Raw genomic sequence first — 17,204 nt, 5'->3', positions numbered from 1 at the left:
ATAGACAGAAGTTTAGCAAAGAACAAAGACAGTTCCAGCACTCTGAAGTAAGCACAGGTCCAAAAGCCATCACAGAAACATGCTATGGGAAGCTGGCAGGAGACAGCAACAGCAACTCAAGCATTTTATTTTGTTTGTAGATCTGGTAATATGCTTATTTTTAATAAATAAACTAAACCATTTCAAATGAATGCTGGGAGATGAAATAACAGCCACTGGATAGCCTGGAAAGCCCAGCAGCTCCTGCTTCCTTAACACATGTGAGCAGCTTCCTGCTCATGCTGTACCAGCTGCTGGGTGCATGTTGCACACAGATTCCATTGGCACAATAAGTCCTCTATATGACCAGCATCTCAGGTCAGATAAATAAGAATTTCTCACTCCCTATTAGAATATAAGCAAAATTAATCCCTGTTGCTCTTTCCCCTTCTGAGCTTAAGGAAAAACACAACAGTGAGAGGTTATATCTACAGCAAAATACTTAGCTATGATGATTATTCCTTCATAATGGTTAAAACTTGAAATTAACCTTGCAAGTTAGTGAGACGTATCTGAAGTAAACTTAGAAACCCATGTGATCTTTTCAGAAACAATTTTGCACTTTCAGCCAGATTATAATCTGCATCTGAATACCCACCCAAACTTGAAAATAAATTAGACCTGCGTTCAAACTGCAACAAATGTCATTCAAGGGTGTTCTTTAAGTCCCTTTTCTAATTAAGAGTTTCATACTTGGACAGTACCATTCATACGAGGATTGCAAGGTCTGCCGATGAAGACAGCTTGACTGAGGCGCTGCTTTGGCTTCCCTAGCTCAGGAAATCCAACACCACACCTCAAATCTTGTTCAGACCTTTTCCCCTCCTTACCGCTTCTGCTTTTTCTCTTCCTTTCATATGAAGTTCACCATCAAGTTTTTAAATCTCTTCTCCTAAACTAGAACCGTGAGATATAAGAAGCCTTCGCCTGCACAATTTGTTTAGTTCCAAATGTAGAACCACAGCTCCAGAACACACAGAAAACATCAAAAGCAGATAGAAGTTACTGCTTAGAGCATTTTATTATTTCCTGACACTTAGACGCTCCCATTTCTAGTATGTGCCAGTAAATACCATGCTTTTACCTGGATCCTGGAGTTACTACAAGGCCGACTAATATAAAAAAAAGAGTTTATTTACACACTGATTGCAAAAAAAAAAAAAAAAAAAAAAGTGCTATGCACAGATTACCTTACTACTCAGAGTTATTTTAAAGAATAAAACTAGCACTTCCCTGGGACAACTTACTTTGGCTTCAGAGAGTTTCCTTTGTTTGGGGGCTGCTTGTTCTCAAGCTTTCTATTAGCAGTCCATGGAGCAGTTGTCTTCATTGTCCTGATCACGTTTTGCTGAATTTACAAACAGAATGATCTTTCCCAAGCTATAAGATGAGCATGTACACACCGCATCCGCTACTAGAGTTACAAGTGGGAAAGAAAAAAGAACTAAAAAGAACGTAGCTGTGAATCAAAACACAAAGCCCACACCTCAGCTTTGTCAAGTCACTGCTAGAGAGAGGTAGCGTATGGCTTCGCAAAAAGCATTACAAACCTTGAAAGCTTAACCAATTCACAAAGGTTTTTAGAGATTTCAAATCCCCCATAGACAGAAGACAAGCCATTTAACTCCATACAAGGACAGCTATCAGTAGAGCATATCTTCTCAAGAAAAATGACAAACTGGTGCAAGCAGGACTGCACAGCGCGTGGGAGGGCAGAGGCACGCTGACATGAGCCCAGAAAAATTTGTGAACTCTTAACACTTGTGAATGCAGGCAATTTGAAAAGCCTGCAAACTGCCCCCCAGGCAGCCGTCTGAAGCAGTGAAGTACCAAAATGAAACAAAAAATCAAAATTGAGAAATGCAGAGGAGTTTCAGCTTTTATACTGATGGACTTACATCACGTAATATGATTTGCCATTTGGGGCTCATGTTTACTTTCAATACTATATGTCAAATCTACTGCATTGTATACAAAATTCTTACAGCACATAAGTATCTGTGCCACCACAGCTGGAGGCTGCCAACTCCCCCCACACTGCCTGCAGCCCCAGCCCACCCACCCGCTCCGAGGGCTCTTCTCCTCAGCAAGGCATACAGGCAAGAGGAGCACATCCTTGGCCTGCTGCCGCGCTCACCATTCCTCCACCCACATGTCCATATCTCCACCCACCTCCACATTATGCATACATTCAAGAATCTCTTTAAGTTGGCAAAAAAATTCTATAGGAAATGAAACAGAACAGCATTGAGCTTCCTCCACGTTTTTGCTACTGTGAGAAGCACAAGGTTAGAGTAACTAGCCCTCCTTTTCTCAGCATCTGAGGAATGAAAGAAAAGGAGAAAAGACATGAAAACACCTATCTTTATCATACATGCAATACCAAAGTTGATTTAATTGCTTTTGCTCACAATTCTACAACACCCACTCTTCACTAGTGACAGTCCAAGCATACACAAAAACACTGTTCATACTCTGAAGAACCTTCAGAGTAAAAGGAAGAAATTTGAGTCTAACAAACTTATTTAGACACAAGCTGAGGGCTTTAAATTATACAGAAGATTGCCAGTTGTTAAACTTTCACAGACATTCCATGCACGAACATGAGGGAGCTTGAGCCACACTCAGGCTCACATACTCTGGTTTTGTTAGCACTGACAAAAAAAAAAAAAGCCCCAACTCCATAATTACACCTGCATTTGCTCTCTAAACAACTGTATCATGCTGAACAATGGACTGAGCAACACTCTGGCCAGTCAACAATCCTGTGGAGAAAGCAGACTAGATGAAGTGCCCTCTTCCAAGCCTCTTGGGCACCACCACTGGAAAATTTCAACAGCCAAAATAAGAAAGCATTATGTGGAAGTGGCTCTAACATGAAAATCCAACATGAGGTTACCAGGGTCACTGGGGTGGTTACATTTAATGAAATGGCTACGGAGTACAGAAAGAAAGCCTTCAGTTTTCACATCCAAAAGCTGCATTTGGAACTATCATCAGGTAGCCCATGTTGGAAAATGGCGCTGTACAAATTAAGCATCTTTAACGTCTATCAACATCAAATGAACTCTAATGTGGTATGAAATATTTGAAAGTCCAAGACTACAAATAAATATGAGCCTTATAAGAAAGTTTATACAATTCATAGCAATGCGCATTTGCTCTCCATAATCTCTTGAAAAGCAAAACATACTTGAACAATATTAGAGAGCCTAACTTTGGGTAGACCAAAGCAGTGAAGAGGGTTGGCAATGCAGAAAGATTATATTAAAAGTTCTGGCTGCTTTAAAAAAAAAAAAACAAACCTGCAGACTTCGTGATGCATTAAAGTGACAAAATTATCTTTCTAATCAGGTTCAAGTGATACTCTGAAAAAAAAAAAATAATAAAAGAAATACTGCAAAGGAAAAGAGTTATCTGATCAGAACATTACACCCACAGGCTTACAGTGTTTGTGGTTAGTAAACACCTCTCTAGAGTGAAGAAAACAGCTACTGAAAACAAAAATTAAAACAGTGCTTGCTCTACCACAGTCCTGCAATCAGTTGTGGAAGGCACTTAATGAAAACCCTACCCAAGTAAGACAGGTTACCTACAAACAGCATTGCCAACCACATTAAACTTATTCTCCAAAGTTGGGACCTTCCTGGAACTACCTGTCATATTAGTGCCTTATAGATAACCACTGAAAACCCCATACAAAGACATCTGCATCTCTGTTGTAGTTACTGGATTTCATTCAGATAGTTCTTAACTCTAGCAGTATAGAATTAAACCCATTTCCGTGTCCTTGAAAATGGGACCCATGTCCCATTTCCTTGAAAATTAAGCCGTAAGAACAACAACTAAAGAAAAAAGAACATAAAGATCTTGCATCACTAACACTTACTGTCATTCTGGTACAGGCAAGGAGTTATTCATGCAATTCACCACTAACTATCAAGGCACCTTCTCCAGAAATCGTGCATCTAGCCCTAGAGGTATAGGAGGCACCACAACATTGAAAGAGGAAGTAGAAGTAAAGCAATCAAATTTCAAACCTTGTTCAAACGAGGTTTAACAGAAAACAAACCACTATTTCTAAATGGTTTTCAAGTAATATTTGAACATCTTCAGTCAGGTCTAAAGAGTCTGGACTCAGACTGAGACCGTCAGTGCCTTAATTCCCTGAATCTTAACAGCACATTCTCAGCAGAGCCTTTTCAAGCCTAGAATTCTGTTGCTTTGCGTACGTGCTATAATTGAAGAAAATGGTGCAGCAAACTGTGCTCTTAACCACATAAACCAAAACCAGTTTGAGTCACTCCTTCTTGGGAAGCCATGGACAAAAATGCAGAAAATTTTCTGTTCAGAGCAACTGTTGCTTAGAGCCATCTTTCTACTTCTAGGTGCCACTTGCATTGTCTGTGTTGGGCTTCTGCAAGCCAGCTTCAACTAAATCAGTAGAGAGTATAAAATTAGTAGTATTATCAACTCTAAACTCTAAACTTCTCTTTATATATATTTAACCAAAATAAAATTTCAGTTGTACACATGCATATACATTCATATGCTTATATATGCATAAAGATGCAATATTCAAAATATAACACTGGAATTATTACTCTGGGCACATTCCATATAAAGAACTCTGAAACATCCATTTCCCAGAAGTTATTTACTTCCCACTACGGAAGGGCACGTACTAAAAATGTAATGATAAAAGAAAAAAAGCTGCAGGCTGCTTTGGTTAGCCAATGCCTAAGCTCAGGTGCAGTAAAACACTTCAAAGAGACAGGGCAGCTACAGAATGATCCTGCTTTATGTGCAGCTGCTGTACTATCATGGACCAACAGCCTCACACGTGCCTATGCACTCCAGAGAACTATGAGAGTGCATTACTTCTGATTTTTAGGAAGTACCATTCAGTCCAAAGAGCAAAGATCATGTAAATTCTTTCCCCAGCCTAGAGAGAGCAATGCTAATCTTAAAGCACTCTAGTTTCTATATCTGCTTCCAAGTGGTCCTTAGGCTCTGTCAGACACAGTTTAACACAGAAGGCCAACTGCTGATGTTAGAACACGCAGATATTGTACCTGTTATTTTGCTTGTTGTTCCCCCAAAGAAAAGCATTAATGAAAACTTGCAGATGCCTGGGAGACCACATCCAACCTTCTGCTGTACGGCACTACCGATACTGCAGGCCAGAGCTGTGGCTGAAGCAGTGGGCTGTTAGAGCAGCTCACCTCCCTGCCACACAGCAAAGCACGGGGAGCCGAGCTCAGCTCACTCCTGACTTCTCCCTGAGCTGCCTTAAGCATTCCCTAAAGAAGCCAGGCTGCTCAGTTACTATGTTTCAACACGCCCTGAATTGAGGATTACAATTCTGGCCAGGCTGCAGAGGACTAGCAGCTTTGACATGAGCTACAATGTGACTTTCTCAAAGTCTAATTTCCCCCCCTTGGAATACATGCTTCACCATTATGCTGAAACGCAACTTTGAAGATACTTAGAAGCAGAGTAATATCAAAAGTGAAAATAGAGTAAGCACCACCTCCTGAGCTGGTAAGGGAACCATGTTCTGCTTCGTGCGAGCAGAAAGCATTAAGCTCTCCTAATAAACTTACCTTTTTACTGTAACACAAGCAAAGAACAAAGGTTATAACAACAGCAAAACCCACACTACTAGTTTAGTGTAGCCCTCAGTCACAGGAATGCATATTTAAGAAGCCCTCTCTTATCCACAGCTCCACAAATGAGAAAAGCTTAGAACTAGTAAAATCATTCAAGTCTAGCAATATTATTGTGTTCTCCCACAGCATAAAGAGGCAGAGCAAGAGAGAGCAGCCCCAAAGCATCTTCTGCTCAGTCAACAACATGGTACTGAGAAATATATACTCAACTAAGTAACTCCTACACAGCAGAAAACAGATAACCGACACCGAAATACTGTAACTAATGCCACAGTAGCACCATTAAGCCTTTAGCCAATAGCTACATGCCATATGTGGAGAGATACATTTATATTAACCTACATCCAAGGTCTAAACATCTACACCAAGTAGAAAGTGCAGTAAATCATTAGTGGAGTGATTTAAGATCACATTTCATAGTAAAAATAAACACTGCTACATTTCATGTATGCAAGATCCTTTAGAGCAGGAAGAGCCCTGGGACATTGTCAGATCTGGAAAAATTAGCATTCTTTGAGAGCTCCGCTTTAATTAAGAAGTTACCTAAAATTACTCTTCCAAAGAGCATACTAATTTTAACCAGAAAATTCTTCCCTGTGTCAATTAACACTGGCATACTGCATGCTAATAAAAACATCATCTTATTAACAGCTTCACAGTCAGGAGAGCTACCACCATTTTTATTTGTTAGAATAGTTATAGGCTGGCAAAGGGAAATTAAAATTCAGGAGAATGCATATTACAGCAAAGCTGGAACAGAAAAGGCTCAAAGATACATAGGTCATGTTAAGGTCTTCCCCTCCACTAAGTCGGCTTCTCCTGCTGCTCGCTCATGTGGAGAGATCATCATTTTATGGCTGTAATATTTCCACGGCAACACTGATGACAGTGATGTCGCAAACTCAGCCCTGACATAGCTCCAGGATCAAGCACAAGAGCAGATGGGATGCGAGGGAGAAAGCCCCTATTTAAACACAAATCTCTTTCATAAGACATAAAGGCTCGAGCAAAGAAACAGGTGACTGGATCACGTCTTCAAGTATGATATATTCAAAAGATTATCCTAGCATGAAAATCTATTTAAAGGCAAGACCTACAATGCAGGGTAACTGTCAAATTTGTAAGGCCGTCTAATAAACCAGCGCTGAAAGCTCCCTGTTTAGCATGACCAAGCCTCGTGCTTTGCTTCCGAAGGGGCAGTGCAGACAAAACATTTGTATCCCTTACACTATCCCCTTCAACAGTTAAAACATTAGGATATATTGATTTCATACATTAGTGTGCTTGCACTACCTCATGTAAATGTAACGTCAGGCCTTCACTGGGAAGTTCATTATCTGAACTAGATATAAAGTGAAATAAATTAAGAATTCCACATGGCTCACCAAGTACACGAGAATGGTAACCAGAACATTCCACCAGCATGGTCTGGTTGGCAAAAAGAAACCACACATAGGTCCTCATCAGAGGACTCTTACAAGAACCCATACAACCTCCAGGCTGCTGAAATCCTACAAACCTCTCTCTGGTCACACAGCGCAGACTCAGATGTTGCTGGCATCCCTCCTTGTGCCGCCACCCCTCCCCACCCCCCCAACACAAGTAACCAGCAGAGCTGTGAGAATGGTGATCAGAGGTGGAGTAAGAGATGAAGCACCCACTCACAACCACAAAGGCAGCCCCAAGCCAGATCAGCTCATGGCCACATGCAGGCCCAAGCTGTTCCATGAAGGGCAGCCCACAACCAATACACCATGCTTGCCTGGGCAGACAGGAGGACCAATCCAACCCAGAGCTCACAAGTAATAGAAGGCAGTTCCACACAGCAGTTGAGGCAGAGGGTTATTGGTTCTCAGGAAGGAAAGGGCAAAAGACAAGTAAAAAAAAAAAACTTCAGGAAGAGACTGAGCCTGAGTGAGACTCCAAGAAAGGATGTCAGCTAAAGGCGCTCTGCAAGAAGCAGTGTTGCTACGGGTACTAGATGGGGACTAGAAGCAACCTGTGAACTTAGCAAGATAAAAAATTACAAAAGGAAGCAAGCGGAAGATGACATACACCATGATACAAAACACAACACAGGAATGATCCAAGCTAAGGAGGCCAACTTAACTCCCCCAAACCATGGATGTGCCAACAGCAAATCAGTGAGGCGGGCAATAAGCAGAAGGATGTCACTGACCATAAAAATGTGGAAATAACTGAGGGTTGCAGCAGGACAGAAATGTTATTCCACAACTGAATGAGAACAGTATTATGAGGAAAGAGCAGAGAAACTTGAGACAACAATAATGGATAGTATACAATCCAGCAGGTACAGAAAAGCCTGTTGGGACTGCCAGGAAAAGAACTAAACAGCCCCAACTGTTTTGCTTCAACAGAAACATTCTTCATAGACATATTAGGCAGGTATCCTTTACACCACTAATGGAAATGCTGGCTTGAAGGAAGAAGGAAAAAGGAGTAGCTTGGTGTTATGTAAGTGTAGTATGTAAGGGCTTCTGTTGGCTTCTAACTCAGTGTAGTGAACTCCGGAAAAAGCATCCATTAGCATAGCAGGATAATAAATACACGGAATTTGAAAGTGTAATTGATTGTACTTACAAACATGATTAAGACACAACTGTCACAGGCTAACAGGACTACAGCATGACCCCAACAAGACTTCTCTCCCTGTGTTTCCAAAAGGCCAACAACCTTGGACGATAACATGAACAGAATTCCCCCAAAGCAAGTTACAGAGGTCACTTCCATTTCAGCACAAGCAAGCTCTTTAGAGGAGATGCAAAATGCTTCCCTCAGATAAATCCCACAGTACAAGAGCTCCTCACCGCACACCTGCAGAGATGCAAAACCAGTGGCTAACATGAGCACATGTCAGAACTCACTGCTGCTTACATCATGTATTGTGCCAAAGCATCTATCAAATGCAAGCTACAGAAAAGGTTTATTCCTGTTATCCCAGAGAAAACTTACTTCCTAGTACAGCTCTGACTAAATGAACAGTCCACTGACAGGCAGGGGTCAATTTCTCTGATAAAATGAAGTCATAAAATCCACATTTCCTTAATAACTGTACCATTTCCACTTTGAGCCCAAGTTTCGCAAGTTAATCCCTCAGAATGAAAGTGCTTTACTACCAGACAACCAAAAGTGATCGTACAACAATAAAAAGATGACAGCACTAAGTTAACATATTAGTAGATTTAAAAAATAATAAGGCAACCACAGTCATTTTCTAACACAATCCAAAAGCAAAAGCATTTCATAACATTAAATATAACTGGAGAAAAAAAACAAATGAGCCTTTTCCATCTCATTTCTATGATATCGGCAAACACAGTACATTATTACCTTCATTTTCAGATGCTTGGCATTTCACCTTCAGTACCAAATCAAAGGTACGTTCTGGATTCTCCCTAGAAAAAGCAAACAATTACTCACATAGCTGTTCCAGGCAACATAAATCATTTTCCACAGCATAGCAATCAGAAAGATCAACAAGGTGGAAAGGTGATACAAGAGGCTCAATGCCAAAGGGACTAATACAATAAGAAGCTGTTACAAGGAAAGAAGAAAGGACTGCTCACCCATCTTTAAAGATTGAGCGCCACAAAGGAAAACTCCACAAGAGAAGGACCTCCAACCAGAGATCCTTCCCCAGTGACAGTCAGCCCTTAAATGAACTCTAAGAGGGGTGCATCCAGGCTCCACCCCCTCCAGTCACGTAGGTGAATTACCTTCACCTGTGCTCCCAGGGCTGACTGGGTCCTTTCCCCAGGTGCTCAGTCAGTAGTTCAGGTAACTCAACAGTTACCACACATACAGCGTTACATTTTTTCTATTCAATTTTCCAGGAAACATTAAAATAAATTAAAAGTCAATAAAATTAGAAACCGCATTGGTTAGAAATAACAAGCTATGCTGCCATGTACAGCCTTAAAAAAAGAAAAAAAAACAAACATAAGGAAGATAAACATACTGATTAGCTTGTCTAATGATAATGCCACTGCCTTATACATCAAGACGGTTTTTTGGAGTTTCCATCATACCACACTTAATCCCCCAGCCACCCCTGCAGCAGCCACCCACCCGCACACCAACGCCTTGCAGCAGCACACACCCGACAGTAACAACTGCAGCGCTAATTGCAAGGAACGCCCAACCTAATCCCAAACCAAGCAGTTATTGGAATAGCTCAAACTGCCGTGACCGTACTATCGAGCTCTCTCTCTACCCAGCGCACTGCTATTTATATTAAAAACAAGTGGTATAACCGCACCCATATCAATTAGCTATTTGACCACATTAAAAGCTCACACTTGAGTTCCCTCCATGAGTAATGCCCTACTGAAGTCAGCTAGGGTTGGAGGTAGGTGAAAAAAACAGAATTTGGGCCTAGGTTTCTGGAACTGAAACTGAAGGGTGCAGTGAATTAATACCCTGTTGTTTCTTTAAAGGGAGTTCTGACTGAAATTCAGGATTAGAGGGGAAACCTCAGCTGTCACAAATTAATGGATTCAGGCCACGCTTTTACTGACCTCAGTACCATCATCAACTAGGATACGCAGTCAGAGTCTAACTGAGGTTAGAGAAACATAACCTGCCTATAGACTTGTGTCATTTTTTAAAGCATTTAGTTGAGAAAATCATGCAGACAGATCCTGCACTGAGCTACAGAAACGCAAGCCCAGGATCTCAACACTGTATTCCAGTACTACAGCCAGCTTTTGTCCCTGCAGGTTTGCGGTGGAACTGATGAGGCCTGGCTGTCTGGAAAAGCAGACACAAGACCCTTCCTTTAGGAGAAGTGACGTTTCCCAAGCTAAGGTCATTTACCCCTGCCTTGTTTCCAGGCAGCCCCACCACAGCATGCCAGGTGCAGGAGGCAGGGCAGCACCACCACGCAAAGCGCAGACCGAGGGATGCAGCAGCATCTCATCCACACCATCTCAGCCTCCCCAGAAAGCCACTGCTAAGTTTACTCTTCACATCCCACTATGCTCAGAAGTGTCAAAAATGTGTTAGAGTAATCTGAGAATTGTCAGACTGCCGTTTCCTTCCCCGCTACTACTCTGTGCCCACTCATTCGTCATCCCCCCGCATCCAGATTGTTGTCAGTTCGTGAATGCGCGTGTAACATCTCTCAGCTCCCGCTTAGTGAAGGGACGGCTCCAGCGCAGGGAGCGGAGAGGCAGCACGGTGGCCCGTGCCCGTTTCTCGCCCGCCGCACACACCTGCGGCAGCGCAGCGCCGGCACAAAGGCCGAAGCCGCAGAGCGCATCGATCTCGGGCAGCGCGCGGGGCCTTTGTGCCCGTACAGCGGCACGCCGCACCACCACCGTTCCACGGCCGCTCGCGGCGGGCGGCTCCCGAGGGCACGACCCGCCCCCGGCTGCCGCCCGCCCGTCCCGGAGCCGCTTCCCTTCGGCGGCCGCGGCGGGGCGAGCCGGGGGCAGGAGCGGGGCCGCCGCCACTCAACCCTGCTGCCCTCGCCCCCAGCTCCCGGCCCCGCCGCCTCCCGCCCGGCTGTCACTCAGCGGCCGCGCCGCGCCCGGCCCCTCGCGCGCAGCCGGGTGGGCTGCCCCGCGCCTCCTCCCCCCCCGCCCGGCGGCCCGCGAGGCCTACCCGCTGCGCCGAGCCCCCCGCCGCCGCCCCCACTCACTTGAACCTGCTGTCCATGGTCACATCGCGGGCCCGGGCGGCCGCTCCGGCGTCCCCCGAGGGAGAAGCCCCGCGCCCGGCGGGGAGGAGACGGCCCTCTCCCTGCGGCCCGGGCCGCCTTAGCACGGAGGGCGGCGGCGCTGCTGCGGCGGGCGGCGGCCCATGGCTGCTCCGCTCCCCCGGCTCGGGCCGCGACTGCACGGAGCGGCGGCACCGCCTCCTCCCCCCGTCTCTCAGTTCCTGTTGCCGCGGCTCCGGCACCCTCTGGGAACCAGGAAGCTCCGCGGCCGCCCGGGGAACCACCGAGGCCGCCGTCGGCCGGACGTGCGGCCGCCTCGGCGCGCGCCCGAGCCCCGTGCCGCCCGGCCCCGCGTGCGGAGCGAGCGTGCGGAACGGGCTCCACGCGGAGCCGCCGCGCTCCGGAACGCTGCCCCGTGTTCCCTCGCTGCCGGGGCCTTTGCTCCCGTGGGCAACAGCAGCCCGTGGGCCGGCGGACGGCAGCGCCCCGAGGGGAGCCCGGGGTCGTGCTCCGCTCCTGCCCGGCTGCCTTCCCTTCCTTTCCTGTCCCTTTGAATTCGCTCCACTCACAGGAAAAATTAATTTCGTCTTGCTAAAGGTCATAAATTTTAATTTAACCCGCGGTAATGTGCTTGGCCTTGCTTTTTACCGAGTTCTAAACGCTCTCCAAAACTGCTGAAGAAGTAATGCAGTGGAAAGAAATATTGGAGAGAACGTACTGCCCTGTAAACACACATGAAAAGCTTTATACCCCCGGGCGCTCCCAGTAAGTTTGGAAAGGGAGAAAAAAAAAAATAACATCCTCCTTGAGTGCGTTCCAAGCCGCGTTTGCCTGCGATGCTCTGAGAGTCAAACTCCCACCGCCGCCTCTCCCACAGCAGCACAGCAGCCAGCAGCACACCACCCGCAGCCCGACCACAGGCACAGTGCTGCTCACTGCACTGCTCCCCAAAAAGCAATCCCTGCACCGGCAGTTGAAAAAAAAAAATAGGGAAAATTCGGGCCAATTCTATATTAAACATATAAAACAGCATTAATGTGTTACTATGGCTGAAAAAAAAAATATAATAAAAATTAAAAAAAAAAAAACCAAAAGCCAGGAAATTACATGCACTGGATTTTCCAAAGCAATATTGTCTTGGCTTCATTGCACTTCCTACACACCTCACAGGATATAGACTAAATAATAAGAAAACATAGAAAATGTGGAGTGAAACCAACTGGAAGTTCCAGCAGAAATCTCAGTGTGGGGATTCCCTTGATTTTCAAGCACTTACTTTCCAGCCTCCATTTTACATTAATTCTTGGCTACCTTTAACAGACAGCATTTGCAACAACCGCTAAAGTACGTGAAGGGGTCCAGGGTTTTCCATCCTTAACAAATCATCATATATTTCATATAGCATCTTGTTTTCAGAAAAATCATCACCCCAGCACCATACAGGAGAGGCCCTTGCAGCAAGCAGCTTTGGCACACGGATGTAAAAATCAGCTTCTCAGCTAGGACTAGCAGAAGTCTTCTAGGACTCTGGACTCTCAGGCAAGGAGATAGGAGGTTGGAGGCTGGGACTCACGTGCAGATGCACAGGATGGCCACATCCTGCCCAGAGGGAAGTGGGGATGGAGAGGACTCAAATCTTGCTGCACGTGCCTCTTGCCTCCCTTCCACCCTCTGTCTTAGTCCCCGTGCATCCTTCAAAGCTTGCAGAATTCAGAAGTTACTGCTGCCCGAAATAGCCAACAATTTAGCTCAAATGAATTTGGATCTGGTGATTACTGAAACAGTAAGACATTTTATTCACAGAGTATCTCAGTTTTGAAGTGTTCCAACTACAGACTGTTTTCCAAGACTTCAGTATTTCAGATAACATTAAATATTTTTTAAGGCTGTTTTGAGTTTCCTTCTCTCTCCTCCTAAGCTGCTGCTGCTTCCAACAGGAGAGGCTGAAGGCCTGTTGGGCACCTGCGGTGAGGCCCTGCAGCTACAGGATGGGTGTCTGTCTGCACAGATATGATCGTCAGACCTCTCAGAACGTATCTTACTTTAATTGGGAAGAAAACAGGTAGGGTTTCTTTCCCAGAGTAAATAGACTCCTTGACACTGAGAGGAAAATGACTGCACCTTCAGAAGACACCACTCGGCCTCATGCCTTGTCTGCCAGAGCAGTGAGAGTAGGCAAAGTGCACCTGCCAAAGAGAGGGCACACGAGACAGACCACTGTGGAGATGAGTCTCACGTCTCTCTGAGCCATTTTTTCAGACTCCTTGAAAGCTGAAGGAGGCATCTATGCCCAGGTTACACTTGGGTCATGTTTTCAAGACTGTCTTACAGGCACAGCAGCTAGAGAGTTACTTTATTACAATTACTTAATGAAAGACCATGTTTTAGGAGAAGTGCTGCTGTTCAAAACCACCTCTTCCTGCCTTGTTTGAACCCTGGGAAGGGTTGAGGCAGAAGAAGAAACCAAAAGAAAATTTGAATAGCTATGCAGAGAATGTATGACTGCAGTATGCTCTGAAGTTCTGAACATCCCATTTACTTTTCTTTACGTTTTTTTTTTCCTTTCCAAATTAGAACACAAAACCAGCGATATTCAGGCTTTTCAGAGTTAGCATTCTATCAGGTAACCCAGAAGATACAAAGCATTTTCCTTTATATTTTGTATAACTTTATAATGGCTGAGCTCTCCTAAGTTCTCCTTAAAAGGTCAGCATAGGGAGTGCTGTAGGAGGACTTGCAGAGGGTGGGGGAGGATGAGTATTGATTTTATAGGTATGAGCAACTAAGCACTGTGATTTAAAGATACAGATTCCTCCTCAACCTTAACCGTAGTTACCTAGTAGTGAATACTAATTATTCATGTTCTTAGTGCTGTAATGAAGAGGAGTAGCCATAAAGGTCATGGATATATAACTACATATAACCACAATTCAGTTCTTCCATGCCCTCAGAAAAAAAAGAGGTGCTGATATAAATCAATTTGGACCAACAAGACTCAGTTTTCTCCCAAACTAATTAATGCATCTCAATAAGAAAGAGCTTGCCTGAAAAACAGACAAAAACCTGATTCATCTGCATCAGATAAGGAGAGGATGGAAATGAGTCAGGGTCGCTCCCGCTCAAGGATCAACATACCCAAACCTAAAGTATTTTAGTTTACAACCAAATTCAATATGGAAACAACAGGAGATATAGTTGAAAAGCACCAAACAAAATTCAAAAACAAGCATCCACGTCCTCTCTAATATGGAGCACTCTGCCATCCTCTGTCAAATCAAAACCACATGCCTTTGGGTCTATAAAAGTTGTGCAGAGTGCTGTTTGGATCTCAAAAAGGGATATGAGAAACAGACAAGGAATGGCCACACATTGTGCCACTTGGGAATGGAGCAAGTGAGAAGAGCTACGTGAGAACCCCACCACTTTTTTAAAGCTGAAATCATTACATACACAGATTTGGTGATTTTATCTTGGCAGGGTAAAGAGAACAGAGAGAAGGGAAGAGATCACAGCCTGAGGAAATAAGCTCTCTGTTAGACATTTAGCATGGGATGAATTTAATCCTCCCAACATGAACTGCAAGCAAGTGTGCTTCATGGGAGGAGCTTGTAGGGAATGTAGGGAACAGGATTTTTCCCTACAAACTACTGCAGTCCTGTGAAATGGCAGGGAGGGGGGTAAGGATCACTGCCTAAATCCAGCTCTGTCAGGTCAGATTTGCCATCCCTAATGGCTTCATGATTTTTTTTCCCCCCTCTATCCTGTTCTGAGTTAAAAGAGAGCTCCCATCATCTCTTATCACCTCCCTAAGCCAGAACACGTGTTTCATTACTCAAGGGATCTGAAGTATTACAGAAGTCTTCCTTGGTTAGGTACACTTCATTCAATAGTAAAACATTACTACTGAGAAAAAAAGGAAAGAAAGAAAGAAAGAAAAAAAGCCTTCCTCTTATGTGCTGCTGAAACCAATAAAGGGATTTCTCACACAACGCTGTTAGCAGAGCTTGTGAAAAAAAAAATGTCCCCCCTGAGAACATCAACAAGTTTGTCAAAAGTGGCAAAACAGAAAAGATAACATTTCCCATTGTATGGTTATACCAAAACATTTCCTGACACGAATTCGTATGATGAACAACATGCATCTTGCACCAAGAATTCTTCATTTGCCACAGAGCCTGCCTATGCAGGGATCTCTTTTAGTCTTCGTGCCGTCACAAGGATTAACTCGTTTTAATGCTATCTCATCTGCTACCAGTACATTTCCTAATGATGTCATGATCTCATCAGATCTCACAGACTTGGAAAGTATCTCTTAGAGCAGAGTACTAAAATCACACAGAGAATGCTTTTCATTTAACAGGATCAGATGTTATTTTCTCACCCCTTTGTCTGAATCTTGTTGCATACCCATCCCAAATTGTACATGCAGAGACAACGTGATCTCCTCATGCAAAATCCTCTAAACCCGCAAATTCACAAACTGATTAAAATTCTTAGCCATAACACTAGTAGGAGACAATAGTTAAGAGAAAATATTGTACTGAAGACAAATTTTAAAAATCTACATCAAGTCATTTCATAATACAGTTTCTTTAAAGGCAGGGATGCCAAAACCCAGTATTTGATAGTGACTCCCAGCAATGCTACGTGCAAAGCCTGCTCAAACAAGGCTGCTCAGGTAAACAGTCATTAATTAATCAGTGAGCACCCAGGGAGAGATCACTACTTAGATAGGAATAATGACTCCCTGCTTTGTAATCAATATGCCCTAACACAGAGCCCAAGAAAGCAAATCTTCTTAATCAGACCAACTGATCTAACTGTCAAACTTGCCATATTGCATTAGCAAGCCAGTTTAAAATGAGTGCTTTCACTATGACTAGTTACAGACAAAATCACTGCTTAGCAGCAGTCTGACCTCTATGCATTTTCTGCGTGTCGATATCATTTCTTATGATTCTGAAATCATAAGCTCGTACTTAAATTGTAATTAACAAAACTTCATATTGTAAGTTTAACAGAGAGGCTGAGGAAATTTGTATCAATGTACACTCAGACCTGAGTTTGAAGAGCTAACATGCTCAAAAGGTTAAATGTTTACAATATAGCTATATTAACTCAATGTTTGTTTGCAAATAGTACTTTTAAATCTTCAATCTGATCTTTATTACCTTTTGTTATTAGCTCCACTGTCTACAGATGATGTCATGTGCATGTCCAGTAAAGCATGAATGTTTCAGTGGAGCAGTGGGGTCAGACAGTACTTTTCAACAAGAACATGTGGTGTAGAAGGAAATCACTTATTCTGGTCATTCTTAGCATGAACATATTCTTGCTGAATTAATTCAATTTTTCTCTTTAGACAAGAATATTTCCTCACATTTTTTGTATGTGTATTTTAAATGCTGTGGGTTGTTCACTACCTGATTAATCTGGCACTACCATGGAGAAAGGTATTTTTTTTGCTGTATTTGAAAACTGTTTTTATAGTTATATTCAAGAAAGGCACTCTTGTCCTTGGTTGAGGAAGATCTGGCTAGCGATCATCTAGGCAAACTCAATACAAACAAATCCATAGGCCCTGGTAGGATACACTCACAACTGATGAGGGAGTTGGCAGAAGTGATTGCTGAACCACTCTGTCTTTTTTGAAACATCACAGAGGCTAGGGAGTTACCTGAGCAAATCTAATGTTACTTCAGTCTCCAAAAAAGGCAAGAAAAAGGAGCCAGAAAACTACAGGCCAGTCAGACTTGACTCCTTCCCTGGGAGGGCAATGAAACAGCTTTTTCTGGAGGTCATTTCTATGCTAG

General features: G+C 43.7%; 1 protein-coding gene across 3 annotated transcripts in view; it reads right to left on the bottom strand.

The window, feature by feature from the left end:
* Window positions 1–11,680, bottom strand: part of DENND1B (DENN domain containing 1B) — a 144,808-nt gene extending 133,128 nt beyond the window's left edge. The window contains exons 1-2 of one of the 3 annotated variants that reach the window (XM_052666935.1): window positions 11,374–11,680; window positions 9,063–9,127 (exon numbers count right to left, since the gene is read on the bottom strand). In XM_052666935.1, coding sequence (XP_052522895.1) covers window positions 9,063–9,127; window positions 11,374–11,390 — 82 coding nt within the window. In that variant the 5' untranslated portion in view covers window positions 11,391–11,680. The remainder of the gene's footprint in view (window positions 1–9,062; window positions 9,128–11,373) is intronic. The other 2 variants (XM_052666933.1, XM_052666934.1) reach the window with 2 other exon arrangements.
* Window positions 11,681–17,204: the final 5,524 nt, after the last annotated feature.

Source organism: Tympanuchus pallidicinctus, unplaced genomic scaffold, assembly GCF_026119805.1.
Source record: "Tympanuchus pallidicinctus isolate F22 unplaced genomic scaffold, pur_lepc_1.0 scaffold7, whole genome shotgun sequence".
NCBI classification, from domain to species: domain Eukaryota; kingdom Metazoa; phylum Chordata; class Aves; order Galliformes; family Phasianidae; genus Tympanuchus; species Tympanuchus pallidicinctus.
The sequence above is the reverse complement of the archived record's forward strand: the minus strand, read 5'-3'. Positions and strand labels throughout refer to the sequence as shown.